This window comes from Poecile atricapillus, chromosome 9, assembly GCF_030490865.1.
Source record: "Poecile atricapillus isolate bPoeAtr1 chromosome 9, bPoeAtr1.hap1, whole genome shotgun sequence".
Lineage (NCBI taxonomy): Eukaryota > Metazoa > Chordata > Aves > Passeriformes > Paridae > Poecile > Poecile atricapillus.
Window position 1 is genome coordinate 24,231,043 of NC_081257.1, and position 26,468 is coordinate 24,257,510.

General features: G+C 42.7%; 2 protein-coding genes across 10 annotated transcripts in view; one reads left to right on the forward strand and one right to left on the reverse strand.

Moving 5' to 3' along the window:
* TMCC1 (transmembrane and coiled-coil domain family 1) overlaps window positions 1–6,237 on the reverse strand; it is a 76,022-nt gene extending 69,785 nt beyond the window's left edge. Inside the window, exons 1-2 of one of the 3 annotated variants that reach the window (XM_058844818.1) lie at window positions 6,109–6,237; window positions 2,355–2,601 (exon numbers count right to left, since the gene is read on the reverse strand). The gene's annotated coding sequence lies outside the window, so the exon portion shown is untranslated. Of the gene's footprint in view, window positions 1–2,354; window positions 2,602–5,422; window positions 6,073–6,108 lie in introns of those variants that run through there. The other 2 variants (XM_058844823.1, XM_058844819.1) reach the window with 2 other exon arrangements.
* A 45-nt stretch (window positions 6,238–6,282) lies between these two features.
* TRH (thyrotropin releasing hormone) lies at window positions 6,283–26,211 on the forward strand. Of its 7 annotated transcripts, XR_009278255.1 has the most exons (5): window positions 6,283–6,956; window positions 7,581–7,783; window positions 13,898–14,076; window positions 17,956–18,094; window positions 22,487–22,627. XR_009278255.1 is itself a non-coding variant. In XM_058844836.1 (4 exons), the coding sequence occupies exons 3-4, from the start codon at window positions 23,680–23,682 to the stop codon at window positions 25,276–25,278; spliced, it is 759 nt and encodes a 252-aa protein (XP_058700819.1). In that variant the 5' UTR covers window positions 6,344–6,956; window positions 7,574–7,783; window positions 23,655–23,679; the 3' UTR covers window positions 25,279–26,211. The 7 variants fall into 7 exon arrangements, 6 of the variants coding, with proteins under 6 accessions (XP_058700816.1, XP_058700815.1, XP_058700814.1 ...); XM_058844836.1 differs by lacking the exons at window positions 13,898–14,076; window positions 17,956–18,094; window positions 22,487–22,627 and adding exons at window positions 23,655–23,875; window positions 24,716–26,211 and having other exon boundaries at window positions 6,344–6,956; window positions 7,574–7,783; XM_058844834.1 differs by lacking the exons at window positions 6,283–6,956; window positions 7,581–7,783; window positions 13,898–14,076; window positions 17,956–18,094 and adding exons at window positions 22,758–22,810; window positions 23,655–23,875; window positions 24,716–26,211 and having other exon boundaries at window positions 22,528–22,668.
* Window positions 26,212–26,468: the final 257 nt, after the last annotated feature.

The following is a 26,468-nucleotide window of genomic DNA, read 5'->3' on the forward strand; positions in this document are numbered from 1 at the left end:
TTCCAGTAATCCCAGAAAAGGCCACAGTCCTTTTGCTCAAAACTAGTATAACTGGGAATCATGAAAAACACATTTATTTGCCCTCAAGATAATCACCATGGCAACTGGCTTCCAGGAAAGTAATAGCCAACAGCTTCAGTACAAAGGCCACTATGGGATTTGTTAAGGACACCGTCAGCTCACACAAATCCAAAATATACTGGAATTTGCTAAATTTATGCCTGAAGAAACTGTAAGTAGGTATCTGCAAACTTCCTATCATAACCCATCCCACCAGCTGAATTAATGGCAGTACCATTTATCAACACTGCAGCATCCTTTAATGCTCCTTGAACTTTTTAGACACCCTGTAGAGCAGTTTTAATGCAATGTTCTCTAATATACACAATTTCACCTTTCAGACCACTTCTTTACATCAAAAGAAAACTTTATCTTATACTCAATCGCCTTGTCACTCCACACTTTAGTATTCACTTTTAATTACGTGAGTTTTAATAATTAAACTGCAACGTTTTTCATGAAACTAAATGTTTTACAAAGGTAGGTCGTACCTACATCTTACAGTTAAGGAAACAAAAAATAATAATGTGGTTAGGGGTATACACTCAGGGAGACATGAAATCTATGTATTCTTACAGGTATTCAGAGATACTGAAGGAATTGTTCTATTTTCACAGAATGGCAGCTTATTTTGGAAATGTGTATTATTAATTCATAGGATTACAGAGATCATAACTTATTTATATGCAACAAAAAAAAAAAATGCAGCAAGTTGGGTTACAGAATCCACATCCCTGGTACACTGCATAAAGTACCACTAAGGTGGCAATAGGCAGTTCAGCAAACCACTCCTGGTGTGTTCCTACAGTTTCCATGAAAGCAGCTTACAGGAAATAATATTCCTCCTTATGTGCCCCATGCTACTTTTGCACATTGCCACAGCCAAATAACACTGCCCAGGCAGACTGAGAAACACATTTAATGTGTGCTGCACCAGCTTCTACCCACTTGTACCAGAGAATCTCACCAAGATGCCAATCCCTAGCCCCAGCTCTGCTTGCAGGCAAATGATGGAGTGCACGTAAGGGATCCCCTTCCCAAACACAGCACTTCACTACCCATCACAGTTCACACTAGCACTGCAACATGGCCCATGCATGCATGCATGCATGCAACATGGCATGCCTTCCAGTTACAGGAACACCATCAAGCTGTTTTAAGCCAGACAGGGAGGTAGGTCAGATCTGTGTCCCTCCAATATCATCTCAGCCTGAATCACTGGAGCTTATCAACAAAAGCACGTGTGCTGTCTGCTAAATACATCCTGTATAGCAGCAATGTGGCATGATGAACAATTCAGTCAGGTAGCTACTTTCAGCAGAATTACTTTCCCTTTTTAAACAAAACCCACTAATGAACGTCTCTCCTGGAAGCCAGAGTGGTGTGTGTTTGGCTGCCTTTCACTGTAACCCACCATTAACTGACAAGACCCCCAGTGCCCTGGAACATTGGCATCTACATCACAGAAGGGATAACTGCGTCCAAGTACTTTACAGAAGGAACAGATGTTAGCAGTGAACACTGGCCTCCTCTAAGCCCATACAGAGGCAGTTAGCCAGCTTCCCCATTCCAGGTTTATTCCAGGAATATGTATGGAAAACCAAAAGCCTCCAGAAAAATACAACTGTGCGTGCTGGTGTCTTTCTATGCTGCAGAAATAGCCAAGGTTGTCCATCTCTTGTTACCTGGGAGGGACAAACCCACAGAGCAACAAGGCAAATCCCACCCAGCTCTGCTACTCTTGTACATCACCGGCATATTGTGTAACAAGACTGCTCCTTTCTGGGAGCAGAGACCACTGTTCCAGCACCTGTGCACAGGAAGGCAAGCAAAATATCCTTCTTTCCTAACCTTCATTCCAGATGTCTCCCAATTCTGGCAAGTACTTTGTAACTTTGTAACTTCATGTGAGTGCTTTATCTAAGCAAATAGAGCAACCACCATGGTCTCTCATTTCAATGACTACTACGTGTCTGTCACATATCTCAAAGAAGAAAATTTCTGCAGACCATGATGGTATTTAGGAACTTAGTGGGTGAGCAGTGAATGCAGCTTTTCTCAAGACAATCTTTTGAGTACTCCCACAGCATGTTCAACCAAGGTCACCCTCCATACAACGCTGCGTATTCTGGTGCTCCTACAGCCTCACTGTGTACATGTACACTCTACTGCTAAAACCACGCAAAATGGTGCACATCAGCCTAAATCTAGAATATGTACACCTAGAGCTCTCTTTGCCCTAACCAGATGGCCTTTCCTTTCCATGTGCTCTAAGTCACAGCAGGCATACCTACCTCAAAAGTACTCAGGGTAGCTCATCTCTTTGCATAGATATGGTCACAGTTGTAATCCAAATGTCATCAACAGACGTCTAACTTTAAAAAAATTTAGAAGTATAAATTCCATAGGAAACAGGAAAGTCAGAGGAGGGAAGAAGATATGATTTATCAACTTCTACATTTGCAGACATCTGCAGTCAGTACTGTAGGTCACTTTCAGAGTAAATCTTGGCAACAAAGCTTCTTTGTAGAGGAGAAAGACCTGCCAAAATTAACAAGCATAATAAGAAACACCATTAATATCTGATAAACAATAAAACAGCACACATACTCAGAGTCCCCTTCAGAGAAAATAATTAACTCATTTGAAATACAAGGTTTCTGCTAGCTTTGACGTATTTAAAATAAATAAGAATATTTATTTTATATTATATTTAAAATATTATAAATATTATAATATTAAATAAAATAATTTTTATATTTATATTAAATTTAAAATAAATAAGAAGCAGCCTCTGAAGTTACCTCATATTCTGACTACTTTAACCCAATAAATCATTTCAAGGAGGGAAATCCTCCAAGCATTCAAATGTTTGATCATATCAGAGCATGCAACAATACATCACATCACGGATTGCCCTGATTCAGACAAACCTTCCTGGCTCACCAAATGCCTTGATAATCACTGGGTATTTTCCCACAGGAGTGCTTGTGTGACCAGCATCAGAGTAAAGGATTAAGCCGCTGTCCAAAACGAGGACCCACACAGAGTGTGATGGAAGCCCCAACACAGCATGCACATAAAGTACACGCTTGGGGAGTACCTGCATGGTGTAAACATCCAGGAGTGGTGGCAAACTTCTGAACTTCTCAATTAAGTTAATAAAATGTAAACTTCTTTGGGGCAGAGACCTTCTGTTCTGTGTTTACATTTCACATGGTGTGTCAGATCTAGCTTCCAAATCAAAGTTCTCAATTTTATTTTGATAGAAGTGTTTTCTATTTTTGGTACATGAGTAAGATTCTTCTCTATAAAGAGTCAAATAGATCTGCAATACCATAAAATGCTTCTGAAAGTATGAAGACATTAAATTTTGCAAAAACATGTTTAAGTCCACACAATTGCTTGTTTCCTTCTTTCCTTTTACCTTAACACACTTGGCTGGAAGAACAATTTTGAGAATTTGAAGCTTAAATTCAAGCCCAAAGAATCAGCTCATTGTGCTGTGACAATATCCAGGGTCTTAACTGCTTACTAACTTAGGGGAGTTAAGTATTTTAAGCATTCAATCATAGCTGAATACTATGGTTCTAGAAGTGCAGACAACGCAAGTCTAGCCTGCCACCTTCACATTCCATTTCATTCAGCCATCTTCACTCTTCCCAGAGATGCCAGTTTATCCTCTAGAAAACACTGTGCTGAGCTCACAGATTTGCTGACCTTGGAAGGGACCTCTGGATGTCACCTGGGCCAATCAGGGCTCACTGCCTACAAACCACTTTAACAAGTCTGGCTATTGAGACACCCCCCTGTTCCTGGCCCCAGACAGGTAACACAAGTCCCTGGGAGCTCCAGCCCTCACAGAGAGTGCACAACTTCTGTGCTGAGCAGCATTCAGCGTGCCACAGCAACCAGCCTTCACCAGGCCTTAGGGGACAGGCACAGGGAAAACCACTCCCTGTATTTTAGGGTGAGGAGACTCCAGGTCTATCAAGAGGCAGCCAAACTGGCCAGCTCAGCTGAGAAACACCTTGCACCTGGTGAATCCAGGTGCCAAAGCCCAGCTCTCACTGACAGATAGCTACAGACCCACCTGAGGACAACACGCCATACCAGTAAATGTGCTGGGGAAGCCAGTGGAGAGGGAAGACTCCTCCCCCCAGAGCTCTAAGCAAAAATTCCTACAAATCAAGCCCAATATATTGTAACACCAAGTCTTTTTGAATGCTTCAAAAAACAATTCTCAGAAAGACCAGAGGAAACACTAACATGAGGTTTGCCTGACTCCAGTGCAGCCACAGTTGCTGGCTCACAGTCAGGCACAGGCCATTCACCCAAGCAGCGGAGGAGCTGACTTGCTAGATACGAGCCATTTCCTGCAGAATACACCTCTCTAAACACATGGAAACAAAACCTGTCGACTTCCAATGATTTCTACCTTGTATCTGAATTAGATATAGGTTTTAATTACAGGAACTTTAGCCATGATTAAACAAGATGTGAGACAGCCCAAACCATGACACACAACTGCTCAGAAAACCAAACTCAGCAACTTTTACGTGGTAAATGGAGGAGGAAAACCCCAAACTTTATGGAACCTGAAGTTCCAATTTATTTCTAAAGCAAATTCCACACAAAGTAGATCTTTCTCCATGTTCAGTTTGCTTCCATGTTTTGGATAGCTTCCAGACCAGCTGGGTGGGTTTATCAAGCAACAGAACTAGACACAGTGGATACAAAGCTCCGACAAATTTGTTCATTTGGTGCCAGAAACTGGTGTGGCTGAGGAGTTACTGAGCAGCACAAATCCTGCAAGCTGGGGAGCCCCAGTGTCCCCAGGCAAGAGAAGGAATAGTGCCCCTTGGCACCAAGACACCAACAGCCTTTCCAGTGGGCACTCACTAGTCTTTCCTTGCCTCCAGACACCTCCAGATGGACGAAGAATTTACCCTTAGAGAAGGATCGAAATCAAACATCAAGTCACCTGCCACATGTAAATCTTGAGTAAGACAGTCACTGGTGAGCATCAGGGACAGCGGCACTTCCTCCCCGGGCTGAGGAAGACCCAGTGGCACTGGCTCAGGTCAAGGCATCACTATTTCAGTGACCACACCAGCAGCCTGGACTGTTACTAAGGGGTTCCAACCTGCAGAAACACCTGATTTTAAGGTTTGTGGATGATGGACACTGTTGACTGATGCAGTGGGAGTTACATTACTCTCTTCTTTCTCCTCCTCCCCTAGCCTTTCCACTCAGATCTTTGTACCTTCAGTTCAGACTTTTACAGCTCCTACCCACCAAGAAGCCTCATTAGGTTTCCCTATTGATAGAGCTTTTCAGTTAAAGAGATGCTTCCACCCACCATGGGAGTTTTGCTGGCCACTGCATTTGTCACTAATGCACACCAGGTACTTCTGTGTCACCAGTGGCAGCAGCTGCACACACGCCACAGCGTCAGCTCCAAGTCTCGTCAGTTTTGGCACTCGGAAACCTTCAAAGCTGCTCCTTTTCTTTAAAGGCCTGTCACTGACCATCTGATTTTAAGCCGGCAAATTCTGACCTCGCCATGAAATAATTCGTGCCTTAACGATCTCAGCAAAGGCAGCCAAGTCGAGTCGGAATCGGTGAAGCGAATACACGCCTCAGTAACCCCTAAATCAGCGCGCGGGCGGCGGCGGTGCCTCGCGAGCCCCCCGCACCGGGGCCGTGCGTGGGGCCGCCCCCGGGAGGGGCCGACACTGCCGGCCCGGACATGGCCCCGCGCAGCCCGGGCCCTGCGCCCCGAACGACGGCCCGGAACGGGGCGAGCGGGCAGGCGGGGCCGCGAATCGGCCAGAGGGTCCTAAACCGGCCGCAGGAGCGGCGGCGGCGAGAGACAGCGCGGCCGAGCTGCGGGTGTGGGGACGGGCGAGGCGCTCGCGATGGGCGCACCCGGGGCCGGTCCGGCGGGGTCCCCTCACCCCGTCCCGCGGTTCCAGGTGTTCCCCCTCCCCGCTCCCGATCCCGTTCCCTCTCCGTTCCCGATCTCGCGGTCCGCCGGTCACTCACCGGCCGAGCGGCGGCCGCTCCATCCCCGCGCGCCGCCACCGCCCGGCCCGGCCGCGTGACGTCGCGCGTGGGGCGGGGCCGGGCGCGCGCCGTGCCGTCACCTGCGGGGGAGGGCCCTGCGGAGGCCACGCCCCCCCCCACCGCGCCTGCGCGCCGAGGCCCCGCCCAGCAACGATGCCGTGGTCACGTGAGGGCTGGGCGGGGTTGCGCTCGCTCTCGCTCCTGGTCCCTCTACCGCTCCCGCTCCCTCTCCCGCTCCCGGTCCCGGTCCCGCTCCCGTTCCCTTTCCCGCTCCCGTTCCCACTCCCTCTCCCTCTCCCGCTCCCGTTCCCTCTCCCGCTCCCTCTCCCGCCGCCTCTCCCTCTCCCGTTCCCGCTCCCGTTCCCGCTCCCTCTCCCTCTCCCGCTCCCGTTCCCGCTCCCTCTCCCGCTCCCTCTCCCGCTCCCGTTCCCGCTCCCGTTCCCGCTCCCTCTCCCGTTCCCTCTCCCGTTCCCTCTCCCGCTCCCGTTCCCGCTCCCGTTCCCTCTCCCGTTCCCGCTCCCTCTCCCGTTCCCGCTCCCGTTCCCGCTCCTGCTCCCGTTCCCGTTCCCGCTCCCGCGCGCTCTGCCCTGCCCTGCCCTGCCCTGCGCGGTCCCGCCCGCGGGGGACGCTCCGGGCGGCTCTCGGTCTCTGCTGCGGTGCCGGGCTCTCCTCGCGTTTCCGGACACGGCTCTTCTCTGCTGGCCCGGTCCGTCTCCCCTTCCCGCTGGGCCCTTTCGGAACAGCCGTGGCACAGCCACGAGTGAGCTCCCTTTTGTGGCTCCTCGCCGTGAGACCCCGACACCCCCGCGCGGATGTGACCCCCACACGTGAGTCACGGCCCCTTCAGCCATGAGTAAAGCCACCAGCTCCCACTGCCAAATACCCTTGGCTCTGACCTCTGTGTCAGAGGAGGAGGAAAGGATATAGTCATGCTAGGGTTGGCTTTGAATAGTTACTATGGCTTGAAATATCCTTTAAAGGTAAAACACATGCATTTCCACCACAGCAGACACTCCAGCTTGAGGTATCTCAGAGCAATAGCATTTTCCCAGTTGAGTATTAAAAGGGCTGTCATTTAATTTTCTGGCTCCTGTGACTAAATTTCTGTAGGTTTGCTCTCATAGTCTGGATATCCTAGGGAACCTTCAGTGGAATTACAGCTCATTGTAACTTGGGGGATGCACTTTACTCTCTAGATAATGGTGTAATTCCACAATATAATGAAAAATACACTTCCATTTGCAAGATGCTCTGTCTCTTGTAACTGCTCCAACGCAGCCAAAGAAGTTAATAAAAGCAATGAATGCAAATAGTGATAAAAATTTAGTCTTTTTCATGTGGCATTTCCAATAAAGTCAGCCTCGTATCATTGCTCTTGAGATAGGTAAATATGATCAACCTCCACTGCAGATGGAAGTGCTGTAATAAAAACACCTTTCTCAAGTGTCCAGGTACAAAGCACCCGAGGCTCAGAGGGTACAGGTCCAGCCCAGCATAATGCTCAACATCAGCAAGGAGCACCTGGCCCCCACAGCTGATCTGCACAACTTCTCTGTGTGCAGCAGCATTTGTCCTTGTTCTGTGACTGGATTGCTGTGGATTCCCGGTGCTGTGCAGAGAACTGGAATGAAACCCTGGACAGCTTTTCCCCTTGGTAAGGCATAGTTACTGCACGGAGCGTGAGCAGACTACATGCAATCTCCTTCTTCTCCCCAGCGCTCGGGCTGGGAACGGGCAGGGAACGGGGTGGGACCGGGCTGGGACCAGGCTGGGACTGGGAGCGGGACAGTTGGGACCAAACTACGACTGAGCGGCACCAGCAGTAGGTATTATGGACACACACTCGGCCAGATCGCACATACCAATAGCTCCAGGGACAGGGCACACTCATATTAGGACTGAAACACCTGTTTCAGATCCATTGTCCAGGCCAGACTTTCATACTGGCCCTTTACTGTTTACTACTGACCCGTAATCTGCACTTTAATTCGACACAAGTATTATTTTCTGTAGAAAACATCAAAACTCAAACTTTGTTGATCTCCTGTCTGAGAATCAAGAGAGAAATGGTTTAATCCTTCCATTGTACAAAAAGGGAAGAATGCCTGAACTGAGGAAGTGGGGAACTACTGAAACCTTTGGTAGCAGGTCACTGTTGGACGAGTGGGGAAGGCACACAGCACTGCTGCATCATAGCATAGGTTTCAGGATCCCATGTGGGCTGGATCTACAAGTGAAATAAATCACAGCATGTGTCTCAGACTGGGTAGCCAAGTGGTGTCCCTCTACCACAGAAAGGAGTGGGCAGGCACTGCTCCTGCTGTTGTTCCTGGGAGTTTGTACTGCCCCTCTAACGTGGTACTCAGCTACGTCATCACCACCGACAATAAACCAAGTGCTAGTACACCACTCGTTAGTCTGAACGCCTGTAAAAGTACCCAACAGCACTACATCACTCAGAGTGACTGTGTCCATCCTTGGAGGGACCACAAGAGCTTCATTACCGGTTTGCACGCTCCTGTCAGCAGCTGCTTTTGTCATCTATGTGTCCATCCTGCCTCACACTTCATGTCCATATGGAGGTTATACAAGGAGCTAAGCTTGTAACACTGAATTACAAATATGGTGGGGGGGAGGAAGTAGTAAAAGTGGAGTTTTATTCAAGTCAATTTAGTGCTAAGATGGATTTGGGAAACATAGATTCAGGTCAGTTAGAAATCAATAATCAAACATGACTATTATAAATTCACAAATACATTTCTGCATTTTTTCCTTGCAAAGTTCTTTGTGAACTGCAATTGAAATACCTAAGAACTTTCTATCCACTAAAATGCTGGGATACAAATGAAATGTGGAAACTACAGGCCTTTGAGTTATTCAGGCCCAATGAGCTGGTTCAGGGAACAGACTGTGAAGGACAGACTTGTACTGAGCATGTTCTCTCCATTTTCAACAGACTGCTGGGGTAGGCTCAGCTTTGGCAGTACTGTGTGACCTGAATATTCAGAGTCTGCCTAGAAGCACAAATCAGGCTGGGAAAAAAAGAAATGCAAGAATGTTGGAGTCTGAGACAGAATGCAGGAAAGTCCTTGTTTTCCACTTCTCCCTTGTCTTCCATTTTAAATCTGTATATGAAAGAGAAAAAGGGAGTAAGACTGGGTGAAGAACTGCATTATGCACTGTGTGCTGTGACATGCTGAATATAGGGGAACTGAGGGATAGCCCAAGGTGAACAACTGATGCTGGACCTTATGATGAATTTAGATCATTGACTTCAGATCTGGATGACAACATCGGAATTTTGGATATTTAAATCCAGGATTAAAATTACATTCTACAGATTTTTAAATGGTACATCTAGGGATGCACCATATTTTATAGCCCTTAACTGTCTTCCATTTGGACTGCTGCAAAAAGGCTATGCAATATTATGTAGTTCAATTCCAGTGCATTAATGTAAAATTACCTTTGACATACTCCAGTTAATTAACCAGCATGGAATTAAGTTTGGAGTAAAATCATATCATAAGAACAAAGTGTTTGTTCTACATGAGGTACTACTGGATCAATAGGTAAAAGGCTGAAAGGAAATGTAACCTATCAAAGAATAGACACATTTTGCTGGAACAATGTGTTGCTATTAGGTATAATTGGACAAACAGTGGTGTGATCCCCAAAGCCTCAGCTGATCATATTCCCCAGAGTGCAGTGTCAATTTTGGGGAAAAGTGCATTAACTATGCCTTGCTTTATTATATTGCTGATGTGGAGAGCAGGTGTGAGAAATCAAACTAGTTTGTTATCTTTGCTTGCTTTGCAAATGAACTCTTAATTACTTTGGCTCTTATTTCCATACAAGATCTAACTTTTTGATAATTATGAGCAACTTGGCAGCTCCCCTTTCCTGGCCCAGATAAGTAGCAGGTCCAAAAGACTTTCAATTCCTAATACTAATACATTTAATTTATTTAGGTTTTTTTTCTAAAAATGCAGATAACACCACATCCACCCTTGACAAAATAAGCAAAGATCAACAACGCAATTTGTTGCCATCCTAAAATTACTTGCACTGAAAAGCAGGTCTTATTACATCAGGATGAAAGCAGAGTATCATTTCAGTCTTTGTCATGGGAATGCCTAGCTCTGTGCCAAATTCTGACCCTTCTTGATCCATCTGATCAGTGTGCTGAATTAAATCAACTGGGGCTGAGCAGTCCCTACAATTTATGTAAGCAAGAATTTGGAGCAGTGTGGATAGGAAGAAAGAGGAATGAGAGTGTCTTTTCAGTGATTATGTGCAATTAGATCTGATTATGGTTAACAGTGACACAGATAACACTAGTCTAACACCAGCTGCCACAATTCTACTCTCAGTACCTCCTGCTGCGTGGCTGTGCTGCAACCTTTGCACCACCAATTCATTCTAAAACTAGTGAGTTCTTTGAATGAAGAAAAAAATCAGAAAATTATCACCAACTGCTGCTTAATTTCAGGGTCACCAGTTGAGTATTCTAGTTTTCTCCCTGGTCTTTCTGCTCCCCTAAAGGTAGTTTGTTCACTGTGACAGATGCCCAAAGGAAAAATGCTCCCCTGCTGAAGAACCCTGGTGGAAGCATGCATGTCACCTGGCCAAACAACTCAAACTTCATTCTTTGCTCTTCAGTGGCTAAATTAGGAAGTCAGAGTGTTCTTGTTTTCAAGTCTCATATGAGATGTGAGACTTAATTTAAAGACATCTTGTTCAGTCAGAAGCACCTAAACTGTCATTGATTGTTTTTCCTTAGTTGGATATGTAAGTCTCTTTAAAAACACAAACTGTTTGTTATTTGTGCTCTGTTCCCATTGCTAGGCAGGCTACAGGGTTTGTGTTAACATTATTGGAATAAGAAAAAAACAGGTTTGAACAAGCCAAGCCTAAACTCTTACACTCCTGAGCATCAGGAGAAGTGCCACGGAATTGAGACAAAGTTGTTCAGGCACAGTCACATTAATTAGAAACATCTGCAAGGACCCTGGAGAAAGCCCATCTGGTTGGAAAATTTCCATCATCATTTGGATGCTGAAAATTCAATAACACAAGGACAATATTACTTTATACCAGTTAAAGATAATAGGATGGCTATAGCTCCCCTTTGGTTCACTGGGCTCAGAACAGCACAGCAGCACCTGCAGGCACAACCCTCTTACCAGGGTTAAGAAAACTTCCCTGTCTGACCATCCAGGAGCCACTCTGGCATTCACACTTGCACCACCTGAGCTGGGACCGAGACCCCTTCACAGCTGTTTCCCCCACTCTTACACAGTCAGACCAGGTTTCCTTACCTGGCTCAGACATTAATGTATTTTCTGAAGTAGATAAACATTATATAAGCAAAGACCTTTTAGCAACCTTTAGTGATATCAAGATAGCACAATATCATTCATTTAACTTAGTAATTTCACTTGGTTTCCTAGGAGATAGCACTTGAATTCTGCTACAATCACAAACTTACTCTACATCTATACAGTTTCAAGGTTTGAAGTTGATTCACACGCTATACTAGGGCTCTACTTCTGCTCTCAGAAAAAGAGGACAGTACCTGGTTCAGGAGGCTGCCATTGTTCCATATGTTGTCAGATCTTCAAAGGACCAAAGTGACCAAGACAATAACTACTTGAGCAAACCTGGCTACTTCCTTTGTGTTCACATGGGAAAGATAACCCTTTGAAAATGTCACCACTTAAATGTAAAGTCACTGCCATTACATTGGTTTTAATTTTTTGTGCTGCCAATTTGTCAGGCAGCTGAGAACTCTGAATAGCAGAAGTTAGTGGTAACAAAACTTGTAGTCAACAGAACTTGTAGTCTGCTAAATTATTAAGTAGGAAGGTCCAAACTATATCACCTTGTAGTTCATATTCTGAAGCAGAAGTCCAAATAAACCATAATCTACTGTGTAATCAAATACTGTTTCACCTCATAAGGTCCCTAAACTCTCTACTACTGTAGATCACTAACCTTGTAATTAAATGGTCTGTACCTTCCTGAGGCTGAAAAGGACTTAGTAACCTTTCAATTTAAGTCTGCTACAGAGTGAGATCATTGCACCTGTCTTGACTGGCAAAACTGGCTTCTTTATCTAAACCAGGAAAAGAACAGCCTAACTCAGAGCCCTCTTTATGTACAGTTCAGAGCTCCTCTGTAAACACTGCTGTCCTGGGTCTGGCTGGAACAGAGTTAATGCCAGTTCCAGGCAGCCTGCATGCCAGAAAGTGCTCCCTGCAAGACCCTGCTCTTTGGATTTGATGCCATTTTACATCTATGCTGTATGGAATGCCCTATTTAACACCAAGGTAAAGCCTACTCTTGAGGGTATCAACAACTGATAAGTTCTAGCCCCTGTAGAGGGATGCTAAGTTTTCCTTTTAGAAGGCAAAATCCACATTACTTGTCATCAACACTAGAATTCTAGCACTTTAAGTAGAGAATATAACTTTCTCTTGGTACTCTCACACACATTTTTTTTTTTCTAAGTTAGGTACCTGTCTGACACTACAGACAGGAAATAGAAATATGTAATGCAAACACTTTTAAATGGATCTCTGCAATATTACCTCTGTTCCTCAATTTACACATGGTATTATGCCAGTCTTGATGCAGGAGCCTTAAAAAATGTTTTTACTATTGGAAAACCTGTCAGATCCTGAACCTGAGGTGATGTGCTCATATGAAGAAATTATAAGAGATGTACAGAACTTTTCACTTTGCAGAATTGTGTGAAGACCTTGTGCTTAAATAGATCAGAGCTCCTCCTGTCCATCAGAGAGGTGACAAAGGCATTCAGAACTAAGGACAGGGCAATTTGCTGGGCTGAAGTCTCCAGAGTCTTTCCATCGCGCCATGCTAAAGAGTAGCTGGACCATCACTGATAAAACCAAGTTTCAGCTAGAGATGTGAAATATTAATATAGCACAATTTCAGTATGAATTGTGTTCAGTCTGTTACTGAACTATGTAACAGACTCACAGATGTAAGTATCCTTAACTTAGCATTCATCCAGAAGAGATTTCCAGTTCCTCATTACAGACTCTACTGACCAATAGATTACCTTCAAGTAAATTGGTACATACCTTCATCCATCCCATGCAGCTGCTTTGCTCTGTACCGAGCCCCAAGCAGAACTGAAAGTGATTCCAGTGAAGATGGAGTTACTGTTTTTCAATAAAAGCACAAGTAGTTGTAAAAGGTCAATCAGATTACCCTGGTGTTGTCTTAGAGATAATTTGTTATCCAAGTGACAATAGTAATGTGTTTGTAAGTACAGTTAGCAATCAAGGGCACTACCAACTTATCAAGTAGTCCATGGCATTTTCATAACTTGCCCAAGCAATAAGACCTAAGCTTCACTTATTTAACATCAACAGCAGAAGCTCAGAAATAATCACAGATTATTGTCAAGATCATCCAGAAAGTATTTTAAAACAGTCTGTCAGCTTCTTTGTCTTGATAAGCTATTTCAAATGTCAAAATATTGGGTCATATCTTTGCATAAAATCTATAAAATATAATGTTATGAAAGCTTTAATTTTGCAACTTCCATGATGGTCTCTGAATCACTAATGGAAATGCAGGTCTGAAAGCAACTCCCAAGAGGGTTTTTTACTTTTTCTAGTTGCTTTTTTTACAGTTACCAGATCTGTAAGCATTTGCTAGGTTACCTATAGATCATCACAGAGGAAATTTAACAAAAGGATTGCTTTTATTAATGTCCTTTTTTCATCCTTTATAGGTAATTTCAAACCCTGCAATTCTCTTGTACCACATTCAGGGAAGACCATCACCAGCCATTACAGGAGTGCATTCTAGAATTCCATCACACCGTTTGGGTGCCAACATAGAATATTTCAAATCTGACAGCAGCTTCAACAAGAAAAAAAAAAATCTGGAGGAAAAAACTGTTTATTAAAGGCATAAGCCATTTGTAGAAAGAATCCTGTGAAACTGCTGATATTTAATATATGTATGATATTGTTCTTGTCACCATTGACCACACCAAAGCTTCACCAGAGTCCAATTAAACATGATTTTTCTATTCACTATTTTCTTTACTTAAATTTGCATGCCAGGCTCATTGGGTTTGGTGACTAGGCTACTTGCTCCCTAGGAAAAACCCCAACTAATTATAATTAACAATTTTTACTTCTCTTGTCATGATTTGTGACTTTGAAAGCATGTCACAACCATCAAAACTTACTGTATTGTATCACTATAGCTTATATTGTGGACTGGGAACACAAAACTCAGATATTTAAGGGTCTACCTAATTCCAGTTACAATCTATGAAAAGTCTGATTTTAACTACAGTTGGATTTCTGCCTCAATGAGTCACTGACAATCACAGAGCAATTCAATGGAAGAGACAGAAATAAAATCAGCTCAGTTCTCAGACTCCATTCTAACCAAATAACTATGTGGTCTCCCAGCTTGCTGCTTATAAAACACAACATACATGCTGTAGTCTGCATCTGCAAACCATTCTCCAGCTACTTTTAAATGTATCTTTGTTCATGTGCAAGCTCAGCTGAAAACACCCAGGGGAAAAGAATGACACAAAACCTGAGAGGAATATAGACTTTGTGTCTCACAGCCTTCTCAGCAGAAGCAGGTGTTAAATGATTCAAGGAACTTTTACCCCAGTGCTACATGTTCATTCACTCAGCTTCCCTTGGGATGCACAGTCTGACAGCTGGACTGATGCGAAGAGAAATCCACAAGAAGCTCACAGAAGCCATTTCTAAAAGTCAATACTACTCCTGGTCTCAGCAGATACCTCAGTGACCACATACATGTCTTTATTGTCCCATAAAGAACAATGTCTAGTATTTGTCTGATAATTACAATCCCTGCCCCCAAAATAGCAGCTGAATACCTGCTGATTCTCACTTTATTCGGTTTGCTTGTAAACAAAGCCATTAACCTTCCCCCATGGAAGAGTCTATCGTTATTACAATGACTCTGAAAGTTACAAAGGTGAAAATTAAATAAAGGTCATTGTTATGTAGCTCATAGTACAATGTGAAAATTGCCTTTCTTGAACAACTTGTTGTGGAGATCTTCCTCCCCCTCCAAGTCTCTCAGTTGCACATCCAGCTCCATCTAAATGACTGTGCACGATGGGCAGGGGAGCAGTTCTGTACTGAGTACTCTGTGAACTTCCCTCATATTAACCACGTAATTCACACAACCCACCAAAGAAAGGACTCCCAACCTACTGTGCTCTGCACAAGGCACACATGGCAGCATATCAGATCTCTGGTGGCTTCTGTGGTTAGTCAGGTACAGGAGGTAGCGCTTCCCAGTTGTCTTCTAGCCACACCTCTGGTGCCACAAATCCATACCTTTGCTACAGTGAAGGCTTGGATTCTAAGAACTTCCAGTTTCACTGGTATCATTAGTAATGGTTGCAAGTGACAAGAAAAAAAATTCCTTTAGCCATGTGCTCTGCAGACACAGTGTGATTAATGGACAATACCAGAAACAGTGAATTGCATCATTACTATTTGCTAATACCTTCCTATAAAAGGCCTGTGCTGGAATCAGACAGCAAAACTTGCACATGCCTTCATCCTACTGATGATGGCAAGTGACCAGCCTTCTTAAAAAGCTTCCCTTTTCTTGCACAAGGGAAGAAATCCATGCCAGGATAAAATGACTGTCTTCTTTCTTTCACATCCTTTTGCAACACTGCAGTAAAGCTCACTAATCAACTGTAACCTAGCCTTGATTAGCTTGGTGCTGATTTACAGCTACCCAAACTCTTGAAATATCATATTTACAGCCAACTGACATGATTACTCCACCCTCTCATTTCATTATTTCATACACCTCCAGGTGCATGTGTAGATGTATGATAGGTGTAGGTGCACACATAGGTATATGCATATACACCTAGATTTCATTCTAACTCTCTTGGGAAGACAGTTTCCGATTTCACTTCAACATAGTACTTAACAGGATTCTGGTCTTCACTGCTGCTGTGCTACAGGACTCTTAAAATCAGTAGCTGAAAAGATAAAATCTCTAATCTTACTGCAGGAACACTGTCGGCAAATTTAAGCCCTCACAAAATGAGTAGACCAAATAACTTAGTAACTATTCAGAAAAATAAAGGTACTAGAAAAAAACCACAGGAACAGTTCATTAGTAAAATCCAGCATAACACACATTCATCATCACAGGCACACAGGAACACCTGAGGAGAAGGAGCAGTACCTGAGCTGTTACCCATTTCAACCAGATCACCTTACATTACTGGTAGTAGAAGTTAACTTCATTAGTCAAACCAGATTCCTTTTCAAAGTTCCTCTCTACATCTGATTCCAGGATGCTCCTCCAGTAGAAGAGCTGTTCTTTGATGTTGTGTATAGATAGGCACAAACACATCTGCCTTGCTGAGGTGGTCCTGCCATGGGCTCATTTCCCTTTCTTAGCAGATCAACATAGACAAGGGTAAATCACATTTGTGCTGCATCCTTAAAGCCAGGCTTGAGGTCACTTTAAAGAATAATTTATACAAATGGACAGCTGTCTTTTACAACAACTGAAAGCAACAATAAGATATATACTTCTATAATTTTAAAAGCTGCTATAGAAATATCTAAATTTCGAGACTACAGTGTTCTACAGTCAGGCACAAGGGACAGTCCTGGAACTTTTCATTCTGCTTTTAAACTCTCTTCTTACTTGTGCTCTCCAATTCCCAACCACTGGGCATGCACCATGTGTATCAAGCTGTTGCCGCTGGAGATGAATAGATCACACGGACACAGCTCAAGGTGTGGTGAAAAGAAGAGACAGTTTATTTCTTCTCCCAGGATTTACAGGTTTCTGACCATGGCCAGGGATTGGATGGTCAGGATAACACTTTCTCACTGCACTGGCCATGAGAGATGCCCATCACAAGACGTGTAACAGAAGGAATGCATACATATCTATATTTATAGTTACTGTCCTGGGAAAGTCTTAGAAAACCATGTCAGCAAGCTCAGAAGCTGAGTTTTCAGGGCGACATCAAGCCTTCAGGAGCTTTGGAGCCTTGTACCTGACAATTGAACCAGCCAGGACTGGCAGGCAGACTATCTAAATATGCTCTGTGCTGATTGCTCCTAGCGAACTGGCTGCAAGCTGAGGATTGTGGACTTGAAAATCCAAACCAGCACTTTCAAATACTTGGCACCAAACATTAAATCTAGTGTAAATCTTAGCAACTCTACTTCACAAATTTCTGCCTCTTCACACCCAATTATGGCCTCACTGTCATAATTAGTATGTGTTAGCAATGAGTGTACGGGAGAGACACAGAGCAAACCCATAACCATGTCACTTCTTTAATTTCTGTGGAAGTAGTGATCTTCTATCTACAACCACCCAGCTGACTTTGCAATTTACCTGATAGTGTGAATCAGTGTGCTTCTGAAAAGTAAGCTGAATGTTTTCTATCATCCTAAATCAAAATTTCCCAATTCTTTCCCCTATTCTTGCTACATGATGAAACTTGCCCCAGTTCAGACATAGTATTTCGGCAAGGTGAACTGAGCTGTAAATTTGCTTCATCTGATGTCTAAATCCTTGTTGGAAGTAAACAAGATCTTGAGTCCTGTCATTAGCAGCTGTGAAAAAACAACAGGCTGGGCAGCTGGAGGTTTTTTGGTGCTTGGAGGCATAGAGTGATGCTTGTTTCATTAAGTGACATTACTTGGTTTGAAAGATCCTGGACTGTGCCTGAAACAAGAAACAGGGCACATAAATATTCTTTCTGATGATGGCCAATTTCTTCCCAAATTACAGGGTTCTCTTGACTAGAAGACTATAGAAATGACCCTGCATAAACATCGTGGAGATAATTACAAAATAAAGAACCACTACAATGAATCTATTGATATCTTTAATTCCATCCATTCTGCCACCATCCCAGAAGGAACAAACTGTGAGTTAGTCTGACTCTTAAGTATGCAATTAAGTCTGTCAAGTTTTGGCTCCATAGTATGGTGTTTAATATTGAAAAATCTGTCAGTAAACCAATATGTGGCATTAATGTCATAACGCTTTGGGTTTGCTTCCTCATGGAACAATAAAACTATTTAGCTGAGACAAGCAACATGTTATTTATACACCTTTTGGCAACAGTTTTAATGCTATGTGTGATACTGCCCTTTCTTTCTAATATAATAGTTCCCTTTTTGGATTGAAATTGATGAGGGGAGCTATGTATGTGTTCCATGTGGAATTTACTCCGTAATTCTATTAAGGGCTTCCTCACAAAGAAGTAAATGTTCTCAATCTCCTTTAATATTCATCCTACTCATTATTTAAAACAGAAAGCCTAATTTCTCCATATATTAAGTTTCCTCAAGGGATTTTCTATTAGTTTCAGTGAATTCAAAAACTTAGGCTTCAACACTTTTATGTTTGCAAAACTATGAAACTCTGGGGCTTACAGTCAGAGCAGAAGGTTTTGCCATTTCTGGAATTTTTGAGAAGGAGGTGTCAATTGTAGGTTACACAGCCTTCAAAAGGGATCCTTTACACATCCTTACCATGTTTAGGTCATGCTTCATCACTGCTAGCTGATGCTGAAGTGCCATTCAGCATCAGCTAGCAGAGCTCCCAATAATTTCACCAAATCTCCAGGCCAATTCCTTCACCCGGCTCTAAATAGACATCACCCACAAAAGGCCCCCGAGCTCACATCACAAGCAAGTGTTTACCACTACAGACTCTTGCACTAAGCAACAAGAGAAGTACCGTGGTGGGGGCTCAGTGCTGGAAGAAACAGAACAAGGTAAACGAGTTACCTTAATTTCCCTTCCTAGATTTTATATCCACAGCTAATGAAAATGAATGGGGAAGCTGTCCTTCTTATCCCTCAAGGGTTTTGATTTTGTGATGACTTGCAGCAAAACCAGCTGGGCTGTGATAAGCTGTTCTGCTGCCCACAGTGAAGCCCACCTGGCTGGGTATGTCTCCACAAATGGATCTTTTTTGCTAACACTGGTCATGACCACAGTAGGCTGCATTTCAAAAAACTCCTTCATGTGTCATTACATCCACTCAGTATTGTCTAGGTCCATTCATTTACTAAGCAAATGAATTTTGGGGACTAGCAGATAGAAGTTGCTTGGAACCCTGCCTCCAGTAATGATTAATATTTAATACAATGTTTATAGATTAGGTATAATATCTTCTATTGTAGTGACATCTATTGCCATGGAAAGATGACAGTTTTGGGGGATCACAAGTCCTTCTTTAGTCTTAAGAGGAGAGACAAACTTTCAGATATGAATGCATTTCCTCAGGTCTAAGAAAGGTTTGTTCTCCTGAAGGCTTGCCTCCCTTGTAAAACTGTACTATGGGTCTAATATTAAACTATCTAAAGACCTTTGTGGCTGTACACACTCTGGCACTCTGATGTCATTAAAATAAAAATGAAGAAAAGCTGGAATTATACCTCTCACAAAAATACAATACATCCTCCTCCAGGGCAAACTAGTTACCTGTTCTTACACAGGAAGGATCACGTTAGGAAGATCACATGGAAAGAGAGAGTTGTTCACCTGTTACCAATATCCATCTTCCTAATTTTCTGCCTGAGTAGCTCAATCAAGGAACAAAGTGGGAGGAGTGACATAAACAAACTGTGCTTTTACATTTTCCAGAGAAAACAAAAGAGCTGATTTGCCTCTCATTTCTGTTAGCAAATAAGTCATCCCTAATTCACAGCACTGTTAACAAGAGGAAGTTCAGACAGAACAGCTTAGATTTGCAGTCATTGCAAGAAATACAGTTCAGGAAATATCCAAGAGGATAAAGTTATTTAAAGAGATGAGAATATTGAAACTACAGCCCTAGTGACAGTGTACAGTTGATAAAAATTAACGGGATGCCTTAAGTAGTCAGTGGAGGTATTTCTCTCATTCTTGCACACAGAAGTAATGTCATGTAGGTAACCCTTTAAATGAGAAAGATGTGTGTCTTGTGAGGGTCTACCAGAAACCAAACCTGTTTTGAATAAACGAATGCTAAGTGACCAGATTCTGGTCTCACTTCCTAACTCAAACTATGGCTCTGTGACAAAGGGCAAATCACTTAAAATTCAGCATCTCCTAGTGAAACTGGTAACAAATGCAGTGAGCCACTAATTCCAAACAAGAGTAGTTTTTATTCCTATAGGTAAAAAAAAGTAGTTCCCATAACAACTTCTACATTTCAGGATTCCTGGAAGGATGGCCATACTAAAAATGAGCAATGTACTTTATTTACTTATCTGCAACAGTGACAAGAGCAAAGCAGTCAAAGTAAGATGTAAAAATTCAAAAATCTGCCAAGGAGAACTTTCTGCCTGACTTCACAATGTGAGTCTAACTGCACTAATGGCTGACTAACTGCACAAAATGAATGTCTATATACTTTAAAACAGAGATGAGACTAAGGTTAGCAGCAGATTTTTTCATTATTCACTTTTGAGATCTATTTAGGGACCAACTGTGTGCCCAGTGACCGCCTGAACGCTAAGGCCCCATTCCTGTGAACACCAACACTGAAATGGCAGAACCAAGCAGAGGCACTAGGCTCCTGGGGATGTGTGGTTAGTGACTGCAGTCAGCAACACAAACAACATGCAGGCTGGAGAGGGGAGCAACACAGACCTCAGTCCTCAGAGATCACATGTACGGGTCTGACTCTGGCTTCAGGGAGTTGTCTGCCTCCAAGTTTCTTCATTTAGAAGCCCCTTGAGAAGCTGGGGTTCCCTTGAGAATGTTTAAAAGAAAAATCAGGAACTTCCTCCACAGAGCTGATAAAAAAGATCAAGGGACTTGATGCACACATGAGAAAATAGAGCTGTTGGACAAAGGGGTTGAGGATCACATTGGTGCTGAAATGCTGTATTTAGGTGTGAAATGTGGTAGTTCAATACCTCTGTGCAATTCTAGAACTTATCACAAACTTAGATGTGGACTGGGAGCCAAACCCTCTGCTGACACAAGTTCTGGGCAAGTCTGGGGTGTCAATGCACTTGTGACAAGACAAAAAAGGTACAGCTTGGAACACTCTGGAGTTTGAGAAAACAAACTCTCCCTCCTACCCATGAATTCATCTCAGTGCCATGAGTAATCATGTAGTGAAGGGGAGGAAAGCACATTTACACTTATAAAATAAAACTCCAGAAATCTTTTAAATAGGAAAATCACCTGTGGGGAAAATAAAACTGAAAAAAAAAAAAAATGTAGCTGGAAAAAAGCAAAACAGAACTCTAAAAGGAAGGATATTGTATTAAAAACAGTTTTCTAGCTGTGAAATAGGAAAAGGACATTTTTCATTAAAAATCCCCAACTCTTTGAAGTGCTTAATTTTAACTTTCTTCCTTCAAACAAAGCATTAAAACTCTCCTGAACCAGTCCAAAATAAGATAAAATAAATCTGAGCAAAGAGGCAAAGCTGGCCAGACTGGAAGTCCTGGGTATTGCACTGTGAATATAATTTTGCACCTGCTGAGGAGCTTTGCATGGGAATGTAATTTTAATACAGGACTTCACCCCTGCTCTCTAAAGGCAAGCTCAAAAGTGTCAAGAAGAGGTTTTAATGAGAATGAAACAAGACAGTTTCATCAATGCCCATTTTCATTTGTAGGGCAATATAGTAATTGTTTAAATTCAGGTGTTGTACCTGAGAGACCTTAAGGAGTTACAACACCTAGGGAATGTGAAGCAGTTGTGCCCCTGTATCAGCAGTATCTTAAGTAGACAGATGAATTAAAGACAGGGAGTCATATTTCCAGTTACAATAGTATAATGCTTTTTGAAGCACAGAGCAGCAACATAAACATGCTCTAATATTTAATGCTATGCACTGCATATTCTAAAATACCCTTTGTGAAAGGCTATGCCAAAAAAATATGGAATTGTGAGCCAGAAACTGTATAGTGTCATTCAGAATAAGAAGCCATGGTATAAACTTATTTAAATAGAATCCATTATATTTTTGCCATTGTCTTTCCCCCCTAACCTAATTAATTACCTACCTCTCTGCTTTTGCTCCAAAACACTTGCTTAACAGAGGACAAACAAGCTTAGTTTTGTTAAGCTCCTTTTCCTCATGCTGAGTTACATAAAATTCAACATAATCTCTTTAGAGAATGGGAAAATAACTATTTCTGGGAGTTGAGCATGAATATATCGGGGCCAGCAGATCACTGTGTGAATCTTAAAATGCATTCAAAATGCAGCTCTCTGAGAAGACCAGTAAAACAAAAAAAAAAAAAAAAAAAAAAAAGAAGAACACATCATATCCCCTAATTTACCTGAGAGCTGTTTGCATAAAGGGTCCAGAGGCAGAACAGTATAAGTACAGAGACGTGAGCCATGCAGAGAGCACACGGCAGCGCTTCCGTTGGACACTCCGTGTGCCTGCAGCAGCAAAAGGACAACTCTGAAGCTCAGGCACACAAACAGCTGTAAAGCACTTGGCAGATGCATCAAGCAAAAATCTGAAACTACAAATCAGGTAATTTATCAAATCATTTCATTTTTAGCAGAGTCTACCTTTCTGTCTAAAGATTGCTCTGTGTCAAATTGCCTGTATGATGTTCTTAGGACTATTGCTCAAGGATTTCATCAGAACTGATAAAAACCTGCCAATAACAAAGGTAATGAACTCATTTTCTCTTTGGAAAATTTGTAGGACTTCATGAAATTGTGCGTTTCTTTTATATTCTGAAGATATAATTAAGCTAAATGACTGCTATAGTAGTATTAAAGATGTATCCCATTCTATTGAAGGAACTCTGCTTACTGTAAAATTAATCCCTAAGTGTGTTAGGAATTCAGTGCTAGCTAGAAGAAATAGAAAAATACTTGGTATCTGGGCAAGAGGTAATAGAGGATACAATTATTATTATTATGCCTCTGAAAAAAATATAAGGTACTTCTCTCATTTCTTTCCATCCAAGAAATCTCCCTGCCCCACAGAGCATAACTGACATCTTAGCCTGACAAATACCCAGGCACATGGATACTTTAAATGTATAGAGGAAGATGGGGTTATTAAAAAACTAGTGGGTTATTTAGGTTTGGCTTTAACTAAAGGTGGAATGGAGGTGCTGCTAATCTCAGTATTTTAAAATGAACCCTTAGCAAAGGGAATTGCCTCGTGGGAATAGCAGGTATAGATGCCTGTGCATACAGAGTTCAAGGGGGAAATTACGTTTGCCCCTTGGCAGAAGGCAGAGTAAAATCACTGGTTTTCAGAATCACCTGTGCCTCAGGAAGTTCATATCATATTAATTCTGCCAGAAAAAATATCAACTACTTGGCTTTAATTATGAAGAATTTAGATGCTTTGGAGGATAAAAAACAAACTGAGAGGTTAGTAACCAAAATGAGGAAAGACCCTAAGAGAACTGCAGCAGTGCCATATTTATTTTTCAGTGTCTGGAAAAATTGCTGTTATTGCTATCTTGATCCTCCTCCCCTGTTGTTCTCTGTCCAAAGGAAGTTGCAGGAATCCTGTCCCACAATGCCATCTATCCAGCTGCCCCTGCTACTCCTCTGCTTGACCTCGTGTGGTGTTTGCTTCAACGGGGGACACCTCCTTCCAGAGGAAAGGGAAAACATGGGAAAAAGTCCCCTGGATGACATCCTTGCGAGACCTGAAAGCCTCACTCTTCAGTCTGTCTTCAAGAAAGCTGAAAAGGAAGAAGAGATTAATAAAGGTATATATCTCACTGGGGACACCCATTTGGTGATGGGATAGCACTTGGCTGAGATCACTAGATCCAAGGTATGATTTCCAGGTTCTAATGTTCATACTTAGCTCTGGAATTAAGGGGAGGGAAAGGATAAGAGGGTTGGTGCAATACACTGACAGACAGTTTTTCACAGATGCTTTCTTCTCTAAGATCTCTTTGCTCAGGAAAGACTGTACTATCACTAAGCAGCTGCTGCATAATAAAAAGGTAGAAGCCTGTCACAGAAAACCTGCTTGTCTGGCGGGTACTTCCCTAGGGAAGAGGACCCATGAAGGACATTCTGCACTTGTGGACTCTGTACCTAATGTAAATTCGAAGTGGGGGTGCTGCCATTCACCTACTGCCTTAATCCACTGGTTCCTACCCCCCTACAGAGGCAGGCTTTTTCCGTGGCTGAGAATGCTAGAGGTTGCTCCAGTGTATGCACCTCCCACCTTGTAGATGCTCTGCTACCAGTAGTCACAGCAGTGGAAGATTAGACTCAGGGATTGCAAGAAACAGCACAGAGGTGCACAGGAGCATAGGGCCCTTCCAGAGTGGAAGATGAGCTGGCCCCAAGTGCCCACAGGAAAAGTCATCCTCCCTCTTCACATCAATGCTGAGAATTGGTTGTGTTGATCCAAGACCTGAAATGTTAAAAAGAGCTTAAGAATGAGTAAGAGATACTAATAGTGTTATGACTGGTAGCTGGAAATACTGAGTTGGCTTTCAAAGGACAAGAGATTATGATCCTGCTCCACAGATTCCTATAACAACTTCCTTAGGGAGGATTATCTTGTTAACGTTATTCTTTTCCTTGGTCAGAATCAAATGCCCCTCTGTTACAATGGCTTTCCAAAAGACAACACCCTGGGAAAAAGTATCTAAGTAACCTGAAGAAGAGACAGCATCCTGGAAAAAGAGATATTGTGGAAGAGACATCCTATGGAGACATTCGGAAGAGGCAGCATCCAGGAAAAAGAGAGATGGAAGATGACCTTGATGTCTATCTGGAGCTGAAAAGACAACAGCCTCCTGGCAGAAAGTCACAGTTGGATCGGTTTGCTAACAGCCCTAGGGCACAGCTAACCTACATGGATGAGTTATCCAAAAAAGAACATCCAGACAGAAGGTATCCAATGTACAAGCACCAGCGTCCTAGCAAAAGAGGCTGGAATTATGAGGTAGAATACAGTGAGAAACACCAGCATCCTGGAGAAAGGCACTGGAATTCTGCCAGCTCAGATGACACAGGCCATCAGGCGTCATTCACCTGTCACAAAGGCAGCTTGTTGCTTGATTTAGTAGATGTTAGCAGAGACAGGGTAGAAGAAAAGCGTCAGCACCCAGGAAAGAACTCAGCATTGGAGAGTGAAAAAGAGGAATGAGAAAATAATTGTGTAGCACTTGCATTTGGTGTAGTAAATTGCCAGATCACCAAAACATTCTGTTCACTCATTTTTGCCTTCCTGTTGCTGACCTCTGCACCTACCTTTCAGTGTGTTAATGTCCCCATCCAAGTTAATGGCTTTGTCACACACTTAAAGCAAAGGAACTAAAGGACCCATCTGAATGGAACAGGCTGAGAATCTTCAATTCCCCCACTTTAGGAAGAGTGCTTATTTTCTCAGGAGCCCAGACCCCAGAATAATCCAACTATGTGTTCCTAATTGACTGAAACAGGCTTGTAAATTTCTGTTCTGATGCTACTGAAATAGAATAATTATACGGTTTCCTCTCACCTCAGTGAAATCAGTAAATAGTGAGGGAGAAAAAAACATATGCCAATTGTTTCAAAATTAAATAGAGCAGTTTTTCAGTTCTATATGATAACATTCTGGACACCTGAGTCCTTGTACACTACAATCTGTCCAGACAGTAAGCACTAGAGAGAGACAGGAACAGTTTCAACTGGAACAAAATAAATGAATGACTTGATAGTCTGACTTGGAACTGGCACAGGAAAACCCTTTTCACCTAAGATGCTACAGAGTGCAAACGGTTAATACATCCCTGGACATCTAAAGCACAGCAGTGATCCCCCTGACTGTGTACAGCCCACACTAGAACTCCCACCCTGGTGTGTCCACACTTCAGTCATGCCCCTTGAAATCATGCCTTCTCCTCAGACATTTAATAATAAAGCAAGAAGAAATCCTTTCCAGTGAGGATTTCTGACTTCTCTCAAAGGAATGCTTTTACTTTCTGTGGTCAGACTTCCAAAAGTGTTTACTTGATATGAATTATTCAATAAACATAAATAGTCAACTCTGGTGTCCTTATTGGTTATGCAAACACACTGGAATAGCATGAAAAACATACAACCAACTCAAGCTAAATAAAATAACATCAAAAGGTGTTCTTCTATGTATAATCTCCTTGCGTGCTGGTGGTCAGCACATGATTGTACTTAAAACTGTTTAACTACTGAAGTGGACGGATGATAGACTCCCTTTTAAAATCTTTCACCTGTATGACACACAAAATTATGCATCTGGGCTAAAGTGGGTCTAAACAATTGATTTACTGGTTTCTGCAATTGATACACAGTTACTGAGCACACTGAGTTACATCACTT

What these genes read in the sequence shown, in the direction of transcription:
- TRH (XM_058844831.1), top strand. Translation starts at nt 6,283, where the DNA reads ATGCCGTGGTCACGTGAGGGCTGGGCGGGGTTGCGCTCGCTCTCGCTC. An exon ending in CGCGGATGTGACCCCCACAC is followed by an intron (nt 6,957 to 7,580) that starts GTGAGTCACGGC and finishes TCAAGTGTCCAG; the next exon opens with GTACAAAGCACCCGAGGCTC. An exon ending in CTGGACAGCTTTTCCCCTTG is followed by an intron (nt 7,784 to 8,142) that starts GTAAGGCATAGT and finishes TATTTTCTGTAG; the next exon opens with AAAACATCAAAACTCAAACT.